The 12,115-nt window shown below is 31.8% G+C and overlaps 1 protein-coding gene across 2 annotated transcripts in view; it reads left to right on the forward strand.

The window, feature by feature from the left end:
• Positions 1-7,412, forward strand: part of LOC139494318 (cortactin-binding protein 2-like) — a 48,577-nt gene extending 41,165 nt beyond the window's left edge. For both annotated transcript variants that reach the window (XM_071282487.1, XM_071282492.1), the window contains exons 17-22: positions 2,861-3,013; positions 3,507-3,585; positions 3,937-4,233; positions 4,642-4,811; positions 5,941-6,070; positions 6,653-7,412. In XM_071282487.1, the coding sequence (XP_071138588.1) occupies positions 2,861-3,013; positions 3,507-3,585; positions 3,937-4,233; positions 4,642-4,811; positions 5,941-6,070; positions 6,653-7,277 (1,454 nt within the window). In that variant the 3' untranslated portion in view covers positions 7,278-7,412. The remainder of the gene's footprint in view (positions 1-2,860; positions 3,014-3,506; positions 3,586-3,936; positions 4,234-4,641; positions 4,812-5,940; positions 6,071-6,652) is intronic.
• Positions 7,413-12,115: the final 4,703 nt, after the last annotated feature.

Raw genomic sequence — 12,115 nt, forward strand, 5'->3', positions numbered from 1 at the left:
CAACAGCAGAAGTCAACTTTGAATCCATTTATCTAAAAACAAGGATGGTAATATGTGTCTCTACACATGCACGGACTCACTATAAAATCCCGGAAATTGTTAGTTTTTAGTCTTTCTCCGTATATAAGAGATCATAATAAAGTAGTGACGACGCTCTGAGAATTTTTATGAGGTCGTTTTCTTAATTTTTCGTTTCTGTTCTCCAACTTTAGTTTGCTTTTACCGAATGTTATAAAATTTATACGTAATGCTTTATAATGTTTCATGTTTATGTAAGGGGGGCATCATCTGTGTCCCATGGACACATTACCCATTTATTCCAGCTCTAACGTATTATTTCTTTTTGTAATGCATTATAATCGGAATTACATAACTGTGGTTGAAGAGTAGTCACAATCAATTTTGATTTGACGGTCGCAAATTTCCGTTTTAATGTCTCCCCTACGCGTGGACAGTAAAACTGCATTTGCGAACATGTTGATTCATCAACTACAGTGCCGTTACTCCTGTGAACTTCATTGAACTGATTTTAATTTATTGAAATGTGGAAGATTTACATATTACAGGTCTACATAACTGCATTTCTTATTTTAAATATCAACAATACATATACGGCTGGTCATTTGTATTCCGAGGCCATTGTCTGTTTCGTCTTTCATCATGTATTGGAGCATGTAGTTTGTGTGTTTGGTCAAAGACCCCAAATCTGAACATCATGTGTAACAATTGGACAAATCATATCAGTAATCTATCTTTCTCCTGCAAGGCTTTCCCCTGCTTAGTCATAAATATTTGTTGATGTCTAGATTTAAATGAATGGAATAAACACGGCTGCTGTAAATGACTTTAATATAGTCAAAACTGATGTCTTTTCATCCAATTGCTGCATACAAACAATTTACCAAACATGGGACAATGAAGCAATTTTTCATTACTTTTAATGGCAATTTGAATGCTTTTCTAAGATTTAAAATATTACAGTTTGAAGCACTGAAAGAATATAAGTGTTTTCTTCAAAATCAGAGTCTTGTACATGTATTAATACACAAGTATGACCAAAGTTAAACACCTCCCCTTCTGACTGATAGTTGTGGGCATAAAAGTTAAGGGACGACATCAAAAGTTTAATGTAGGATAAAAAAAAACTTAATTCACATAGTTTGTTCACTGACCCTCCCCCTATATATGTAAAATCGATGTCAAATTAACAAAACTTGCAGCAACTTTTATCCCCCCACCCCCAAACTATTTGAACTAAGTTTTTCATCATACATTGATCTTTTGATGTCATCCCTAAGTTAATCACTGTTTTCTCTCATTGATTATGGTCAATCCCAAAGTGTTACAAGAAAAAATGATTCTTTGTAAAAAGATGCTATTAAAGATGACTTTCTTCTTTGCAGATCAACAAAAAAATATTTTTGTGTTTTACAGAAATGACAAGATGAACAGATATAACGGCCATTTCCGTAAAAACGAGTTCGGGGACATACCAATTTTATTAGCTCATTATAATGCAAATAGTTAATTCCTTAAGTTCACAGTGTGGACCCGGAAAAAGGATATTTTTGGCTTTTTGTTGCCATGGCAACGTTTTTTTTTAACCCAAAAATAAAAAAATCTGTTTTTAGGATTTTTTTATGATATTTTTATTTAAAATTTATCATTAATAAATGGACCACAATTATTTATACATGTTTTATTTAGTTTTATTTTTTTATAGTCACTCGCATACATTATTATTTCAGAAAAATTCAAATACAATTTTCTCTAAAAATCGTCAAAAATCCGAATTTTGAGCTTTTCACCTGAAAAAACGTGACGGGCAATGTTCGATTTTTCTTCATTAAATGATTGGGTACTCCTCCCTGAACAAAATAATGTATCATATTGGTATAATATCACTAAGAAAAAAATCCAGGTTTCATGAAAACCTTACCTTAAGTCACCAATTAGTATACCTATTACTGGGCTCACTACCTCAGAATCATAAGGGAATTTGTACCTTCACAGTGACTTATTTGCTGAAGTCACCAATTAGTATACCTATTACTGGGCTAACTACTTCAGAATCATAAGGGAATTTGTACCTTCACAGTGTCTTATTTGCTGAAGTCACCAATTAGTATACCTATTACTGGGCTCACTACCTCAGAATCATAAGGGAATTTGTACCTTCACAGTGTCTTATTTGTTGAAGTCACCAATTAGTAAACCTATTACTGGGCTCACTACTTCAGAATCATAAGGGAATTTGTACCTTCCCAGTGACTTATTTGCTGAAGTCACCAATTAGTATACCTATTACTGGGCTCACTACCTCAGAATCATAAGGGAATTTGTACCTTCACAGTGTCTTATTTGCTGAAGTCACCAATTAGTATACCTATTACTGGGCTAACTACTTCAGAATCATAAGGGAATTTGTACCTTCACAGTGTCTTATTTGCTGAAGTCACCAATTAGTATACCTATTACTGGGCTCACTACTTCAGAATCACAAGGGAATTTGTACCTTCACAGTGTCTTATTTGCTGAAGTCACCAATTAGTATACCTATTACTGGGCTCACTACTTCAGAATCATAAGGGAATTTGTACCTTCACAGTGTCTTATTTGTTGAAGTCACCAATTAGTATACCTATTACTGGGCTCACTACTTCAGAATCACAAGGGAATTTGTACCTTCACAGTGTCTTATTTGCTGAAGTCACCAATTAGTATACCTATTACTGGGCTCACTACTTCAGAATCATAAGGGAATTTGTACCTTATTTGTTGAAGTCACCAATAAGTATGAGCCCACTGTCATGTTGTAGTAGTTTACCGTATTTCATGTATGTTACATTTGGTTTTGTAGGTTGTATGGTAAAAGAAGACAATGAAGAAGCCGATTGTAGAGCACCTATTTTGATTCTTGATAATTTAGATAATATTAACATTGCTGAGTTGTTTGGACCTTTACTGAATGCTGTAGAACATAGAGGACAGTTTCATTCTTTTACTCTTAATGGTAAACAAGATTTAATACACCATTATATTTTGGCAGAAGGATAGTAATTTTATCAAAGTAACTTTTTCCAAAGTAGAATTTAATGTTCAAAGCATGTCAAGTTTTTCTCATCTTTGACAAACACTTCTGAATGAATGGTATTTAAAATATTTCAAATGAAAAAGTGCATCCATCAACATGAAGAAATTGTTTTACAAAAAAAAACCAAGTGTATTGACCAATTAACCTTGGAATAGTCTTTTTAAGATATTTGTTTTATGAACTTTAAAACAGTTATTGGTATTGGCATTAATATTGCTAAATAGGTGAAATGCCTTGTACAGGTGATCTTTTTCTACTATTCTTGTGAATTCCATCTGGGTAATTTTGGTCTTTTAAAAATGCTGTTAACAGCTGTTTATAAATTTTAACCAGAATTGAGTCCATTTGAGAAAATTAATAACCTGTCACATTGTTGAAACCAGAAATATAGAGCGTTTATTAACGTTTACAGGTGCTACAGATGAGGGTGGTGAAGATCTGTATTTCTTTGTAGATAATTTATACATACTTGGAACCATGAATAAATCAAGGTATGTTGTTTTAATTAGTGCATGCAAAAACAATTGTTTTTTTACCAAGGGGGGATTAATATGCTGATTTAATGTTTTGAGATATCAGAAAGATTGGTTTTTTTTCCATAGTAGTGAAGCATTTACATCATCACTGATTAAATATATTTTTGTTCTTATTTGGTTACAGAACTGTAAAGTACAAATTGTTATACATGCATAGGGAATTCATATCAAAATGTCATGTGACCTGTTGCTCAAAATGAGAAATTCATCTTCTCAAAATGTTGACTATTTAAAAGACACATATCGATACATCTCAGTATTTGTATTATTGAGTATATTCTTTAACATAAATTTAACTCTTTTCAGGTCTATTGGGTTAGACTTTGGTATACAACAGAGATTTCGATGGGTACATCTACGTATTGACATTGAACCCATACGTAACTTGTTAGCCAGGCATCTACTTAGAAGATTTATCCATATAAACAAGGGCCAGTTGCCATCTTCAGACAGTACAATATTTCGAGCTGTGGAATGGGTTGTTTGTGTGTGGCAGAGACTAAATGATGGTTTAGGAAAACTTGGTCTACCAGATGTGGTGTTTGGTCCTTACCAATTTTTGTCTTGTCCACTGGAAACTAATGATCCACAAAGTATTCAAAGGTAAGTCTAAAGATTGGTTTATATGATAAATTTAAGAAAAGACTAAATTATGTGCATCTCTGACCAACAAATTTTCTCACTACAAAGCCCATATCTAGAAGTTCAATATTATGATTTGTGTACCAATGTCTAAAAGGTACTGATACCTGACATAAATAAGTCACAGTGACCTGTAAATTTACTTTTAAATTGAGAATGGAAACATGTAATATGTCAAAGAGAGACAAAAACCCGACAAGAGAGCAGAAATAGCCCAAGGCCACAAATGGGTCTTCAACACATTGGGAAAATCCAACACCTGGAAGAAGGCTTCAGGCAGTATTGGTCATTTACAATAACCAATTGTGTTTTGTAGTATTTTCAACAGATACAAGCTTTATAGATGATGTATATAATCTTTTGTTACAGTTGGATGGCAACAATGTGGAATAATGTTATTTCTCCAGTCGTTAAAGAAGCTGTGATAAAGAACAGTGGTAAAGATGCCTCAGATATTGGCCAACAGAAAGTTGTCAGTACAGCTTTATATGTCTTAATGCAAAGGGCTGTTGTACCAGGATGTCCATTGTCTGGTCAAGGTGAGAAACAGATTATTTTTAAGGAACCAAAACAACAAAAATCAGCCATTTTGTAATAAAATTGAGAATGGAAATGGGGAATATATCAAAGAGACAACAACCCAACCATAGAGCAGACAACAGCCGAAAGCCACCAATGGGTCTTCAATGCAGTGAGAAACTCACACACCCTGAGGCTTCCTTCAGCTTGTCCCAATGTTCGGTTTAATATTTAACACTTAATTTCAGTCTTATGTTAGCCTCGGTTAATAATTTTCGTCATATAAGAAACATTTAACAGCACAACTATATTTATATCAGTTTACCATAGGGATTCAAATTACAGGAGATCAGGACTTCCAATCCTTTATATTGATGTTTCATACAGGGCCCATGACTTAAGGAGGGCCTTTCTCTTAGAAATTATACTAAATCTTCATTCTTTGACACAAAAATAAAACCATTGATTTCTATTTCTATGCAAAACTAAAAGTTAAGATATGTATCAGTATTGGGTTACAATTATAAAATAGGAATACTACAAACATATAGTAATAGCTGAAAAACAACAGCTTTAAAAAAAAAAAAGTGTTTGTCAGAAATCTTAAGATTGGCACATATTTACTTTCAAAATACGGCATTGCTCATGCTGATAAACTGTAATAGTGTAAGAATTTATGATGTGAAGGGATGAATATTTTTTACATCAAATAAAGAGAAAACTATGTACATTTGTGACTTAATCATTATTGACAGTGGTTTAAGAAAAAAGATTTAAATTAAATCACACGGGTGAAACAACTTGCTGAAAAGTATAGATTATCAGGTTTTCTACACATTGATATTTTACGATATCTATACGAAGAAAATCTGATTATCTTTTTATCGTTCTATTACTGGTCGTTTCTTTCTCCCTAAGAAAATTTTAGGCTTGACAAAAGCAAGCTTGATAATGTCTCCTCTGGCATTGTGACGTCGCTGATAACTTCTCCTCTCACATTGTGACGTCGCTGATAATGCCTGGTCTTGTTTTGAAGACTTGATACTAGAATTACGGAGCAACAGAGCAGGGTGATATAGGCAGAGGGAAGGACGATAAGACTTATGATTATACTTGCATTGATTTAAACACAATGTTATTTTATTCCAGATAAAGAACATTTTCTTCACAGTTTATCTGGGACTAATGAACTTGATATTCCTATAAAACAAGATAAGACATCAAAATCAACTGGACTTTCTAGACGTTCTAGGGAAAATAGTCCAGTCAGATTACAGAGGTATGTTATATCAGTGCAGAGGTTTCTTATCAGCAAGAGTATGTAAGGTATTAAAGTATTATGCTTTTCTTTAAAAGTTACCATTTTTATGCCCCTGCTTAGTGAAAGGTGCATTAAGTTTTACCCTTGTCTGTCTGTACAACTGTATGTCCAGAAATTAGTTTTCATTCTCTAACATCATTAACATTTGTTTGCCTCATCTATATAAATCTAATACAATATTGCTTATTACCTCAAAACACAGACCAAGTTTGAATTGAGTTGCCATCACTTTTACCGTTTCTGTTCTCTAACTTAAGTTTGCCTAAACCAAATGTTATGAAACTTACACACAATGTTTATTACCACAAACCAAAGATTAAGTACAAATTTGGGTAGCGTCACTTTTACTATTTTTGAGTTATGTACCTTTTCTAATTTTATATGCTAGCAGGGGCACCATCTGTGTCAGATGTCCCAATTATTTAGAAAGGAAACCTCAGTAAATTACTCAACCCAACATTCTTTGAAATTGAACTTTAATCAAATTGTACATGGAGATATATATTTTTATATTTACATGAATTATGTCTATTTTAATAGGAATTCAATAGGAAGTGACAGTAAACCAGACATCATGTTGGCGTCATCCAGTATCAAAAGAAGAAGTCTCTCAGATATGTCACTTCAATCTACTTTTGAGGCAGAAGAAATAAAACAGGACACACAACAGGCCAAAGTTCCCAAGTTGGAAATTAGATCTCCTGTGATATTCTCTAGAAACTCTCCTTTACGGGCTTCAACACCTGCTGGAAATTTTTGGGAACCAGATAATAACTCTTCACACATAGTTAGATCCTATAGTGTATCAAATCGTCCAAATTCTTCCCAAGGAAGGAGCACTTCAAATATCCCACAAGTATCTCGTAGGACAAGATCATCAGAAAATTTAACCACTTTCGGAAGTCCTTATGGATTTAGCAAGCTTAATAATAACAATATCACACCAAAATTAAAGTCACCATTTTCATTTTCTCTGGCCACACCAACTTCATCTTTAACTTCATTTAAATTCTTGGAGGCCAAATCAAAAGTAACTACAGGAAGTCATATAAAGCGTACAGCTCGGAGGAGTTTAGATTCCGCTGACAGACAATTTAGTGCTTTACCTAACAGGAATGACAGACGATCCTTTCAACCTGACCATTATCTTGGTACAAATTGTTGAGAACAAAAGTAATGTCCCATCAATGTGTTCAATTATTTATTGTACTGGTTATTATTTATATCAGTAATTTAATTAATGGTTTCTTAAGTTACAGCATTGTTTTGTTTTTTATGTTTACATAGATAAACTATTTGTTCTGGAGTTTATTTTAGATGGTATAATTGTTACTGTTTTATGATCTGTCATATACCTACTTTCTGTTTTCTGATACATGATAATTTTGAACGATGAATGGCAGTATGCTTATCAAGACAACACATACTACTAAATGGGTTTTTTGTTTATATTTTTTTAATTTACCTCTGACAGTTAATTTTTTGCAGAAAAAAACGGCAATGGACATTTGAGCGCATTGACAGGACATTTGAGCGAAAAAAAAAAGGACGTTTGAGTGCCAAAGTATAGGACATTTGAGCGCCTAAATTTTAGGACATTTGAGCGAAAATAAGAATAAGCGTAGGACATTTGAGCGAAAACAAGTCTTAGATAGAGAATTGTCTTATTGGCAATCATACCACATTTTCTTACGAATATAGTTCATTAAATGAGGAGTTTACCAACAAAAAGATTAAAACATATTTTAATTGTAAAAAACAAAGCACTAAAAACAAAGCACAGTCATAAAACAGGAGTTTACCAACAAAAAGATTAAAACATCTTTTAATTGTAAACAAAGCACTAAAAACAAAGCACTGTCATAAAACATAAAACTCGGCAACGGCATTATTTACAAGTCTGTTCGGGCTTGGAACTTATATCCCAGGCTTCTGACATAAAAATCCCTCGTAATTTCCTGCTGGCAGTATTTCGAATGCAAATCCCGGAGATTCTGTTCCTTCTCCTTTTCTGTTCGGCTCTGCGGTGCATCAATGTTCAAACTCCGAATTTTTATGTAAGTCACAGATTGCAATTTGATAATAGTGTCAAGGAAAGTATAAATTGATGGATGACTGTGATAGAACTGCTCGTTATAATGGACATGAAATGATTCGGGCCCATTGTTAGTACGTTTTAACGAGGATGGAACTTCGGCCCAGAGATGAGGGGGAAATAACGATTCATCTGTTATATAAGTATCAGTCAGGTAATCTGCAAATTCTATACAAGGCTTGTCGTTAGGTACAACGGCCATAAAATCTTCTACGAAACAGTCGGCTACTTCGTCTGGAGCTAAAAAGGCTATCCCAAAAATCCCTTTAAGCCATTTACTAATGTCTGAATCAAGCTCTTTGTATTGTTATAGTAGAATTGATTGGTAAATAGAGATCAACTTAGGATTTCACTTACATAAACCAGCCAGAACCGGTCGAATTACTCGGGTGTGAAATAAAATAAAAAATATTTATAACTAAATCTTACTTTTTTTTCTTACTTTTAAAAAAAAATCTTAATTCGTGTAAAATTATCAGGGAAAATTTCGCTCAAATGTCCTGTCTGAAAACTCAGGTAAGGTTAATATCCCGGCGCTCAAATGTCCTATGAAGTCGGCGCTCAAATGACCCTATGTGCTTTTTTCTTTTTCGCTCAAATGTCCTATGCCCGAAAAAAATGCTTAAAACTGGTAGGATTTAAAGAAAGATTTAGTACAAATGTTCTTATTATTTACATTGGCAATGAGAGGAAAGGGAAAGAAAATCTCAGTTTACATGGTTATAGTCAAGTGTCATTTATAAATCTATTTGAAATTAAAGATTATTTAGCATTCAATTTTAATCAGGATCAATAAACAGTAATAAACTTTTCAAAAGATTAGCAACTTAAAATGCTCCATGTTTCACTGTTTAAACAAATAAATCCATATAAATGTACTTTATAAATTTGAATTAAAAATTTCATGAATCAGTGGATATGTCAATGGCTAATACAGGAAGTTTCTTATTAGAAGTCATTCACTTTTAAGAACAAGTTAAGATTATAAGTGTGTCATTAAAACTATAGTGTTCCTTTCCTGGTTGAGTAGGTTCAAAAATCAAAATCTTTATGTTTTCATCTTTTTTTGTTGTTGTTGAATATTACATAAGAGTTATTCCAAATTAATGCACATTTATTAGATTAAAGTGTTAAGATTATCATTAATATGACCCAGATTTAAAGTGTCCAAAGCTACTTGTATGTCATGTTGTGTATTAGTCATATGGCTTAATGATATCATTTCAGTCATGCATCTCAAGTAAGCCAAAGATTATAGATGTAAATGGGACACTTTATTTGACAAAGATAGCTCCTTTAAAGCAAGTGTATGTTTAAAAAAGTATGATTAATTCATTGACGGTTTGCTCTATGTGATTCTGTGGAAATGATATGCTCACAAGATCCATCCTTCTTTGTATATTACATATGTTTAATATTAAGCTTGTATAGAAACATAATAGATTTTATATACAGTACATATATTTATTATTCCACAATCTTTATTTTGACTGTTTTGTTGACGTCTGTTTCTCAACTTATGAAATATATAGCCTGCTATATACACATTTTAAGTTGTGTAATAAGTCACTATTTAATGCGAACCATCTAAATTAAATTTTCACAGCTTTAGTGCTGAATGATGCTTTACATTTTTTCTAGGTGTCATAGAGAATTTATATTAAGCCAAACAAAGACACCTTTCAGTTTTAAAATTCTGTACATAGGATCTTTTTTTATTGAACAAATTTAGTTGCACAAGTGAGAATTTTAGCATTGTATATATTTCACCAGGATTGTGCAATTTTCATCTGTTTATTTCATGTTTTGGATGTTTTCAAATTGCAATTTTGAAAAACCAATGTTGTTTTATTTTAAGTTATAGATTTGTATTATGTTGATTGAAAGAGTTGTTTCAGTAAATATTGAAACATTTACTTTAAAAGGACATTTTAAGTTTTTACATGAAGGTTGTAAAATTATTTATTTTAAAATCAGGAATCATTGTTGTTTACAAAATACTGTTTATGAAATAATGAGGAAATTCTCAGTAATTTTGTGAATCAAATTTTAATCTAGATATGCAGTACAAGTGTTATATGTTGTGTCATTGTGAAAGTACTGTATATTACTGACATTGTTTTTGTAAATAATCGCATACAACTTGTATCTGTATACTATATATGTGCCAAATGATAATGTAAGAAATTTGTGATAGAATTATTATGTAATTGTGATAATTACAATGTATAACAGTTTTATACTATACCTGACATGTATTGGGCATTCATAATATTTTGATTTTGTATTTGAAAATTACAATACAGAGGATCCGCTTAGTAAATTTGTCTGTATTTTAAGTTCAACCCTATATATAACTTTATATAAGTCTACAAAGCTTTCATTCTCAGCATATATTTTCCATGAAAATTTTATGAACAAAATGAGACTGTATTCTGTAACAAGCAGAACTTCTTCCTAAGTTGAAAGTTCAGTTGTATGAACTACAAAATGTAGATAGGAAACTTTCACTTGTTTAAATATCTTTCTGTCATATGAACAAAGTACTCTGGAGCAAAATACATTGCATTAGATCAAACAGATATAGGGGAAAAACACAGTTTGGATATTTCCATTTATTGTTAAAGAACATATTTTAGAGAGAACCTTTGAACAAAGTTTATACCTATAATGTTCCATATAAAATACATAAGACACCTGAATCAGTGTCTATACTTATCCTTGAAAATCTAGATATCATGAAGAGTAATTATAATATCACAGAAATTCAGTCTTCCTTCAGTATAATTATATAATTCTTCAACCAACATCTCTGGAAATTTGATGGTCTTGTACATACATGCACACCGTAATTTCCATAAGTACTTTCTATGTTTTTATGGTCAAAATTTTTTTCTGTGACATTTCATTGCACAACATTTTTTCAGCACAATAAGGATTTGATAATTCATTGAGAGCTTCACTTATTGCTTGCCACAAACTTTTTTTTGTCATCCAACAAATAAAGATGAAAATGTTTTTATAAAGTTTATGGCTTACTAAACTGGTGCTTGTGATATCAATATGTATTAAAACATGATAAATCATAAATCAACTAAATTACATCACGAGTTGTGACTAGATTTTCTAGGGTTCTTTATAACTTACCAGACTATGTTGACATCTGCCATTTGTTGAAGGTATAACAGTTACCTATTGATGTGTTTATACACCTATAAATAACTAAAATTAATGTTAGATTTCAATGGGACAGAATAAGGGAATGATGGGGTATGGATAACACTATCTGTCTTGTTGTGGGGCATAAAAATTACACAAGTATAGTTTACTGCTTTGAAAGGCAGGAAAAGATGTAGAAAGTAATACTATCAAAACAAGCTGGGCTTTTTTTCTACATAATTTAACAATGACACTACAATGCATAGAAGGACAATTATATATTGAAGAGCAATATTATGAACTTTTCATTGGTTTTGTACATTATTTTGATTTATCTTGATTTTTTGAATGGAATAGTAGATCTGTACATCAGGCAGCATTTAATGTATAGGTTGTGTTTTTAATAGAGATTATATTTAGTTGTTTGTTTTCATTTTTATCATGTTGATTACCTTGCTTTTTTAAAATCTTCTTTTCTTGTTACACATTGAACCAAAAATTATTTTTTATGTTTGACATATTTCCTCTGCTGTAGATCTCTTTAATAAGTCATTTTCTGAATACTGGATATTTACTTGTAACAAAATAAGGAGTTATTCCCCTTTTAGATTAAGGCTTTTCTGTGCAGTTATTTGCAGTTATATTTGTTTTACATGATAATGATTATTCTACCTCTAACTTACTTCTAAACATACTTGAAATACCTGATAATGTCTTAAGATAAGTAATTGATCTTTTATTATACCTCT

Source organism: Mytilus edulis, chromosome 1 (assembly GCF_963676685.1).
Source record: "Mytilus edulis chromosome 1, xbMytEdul2.2, whole genome shotgun sequence".
Lineage (NCBI taxonomy): Eukaryota > Metazoa > Mollusca > Bivalvia > Mytilida > Mytilidae > Mytilus > Mytilus edulis.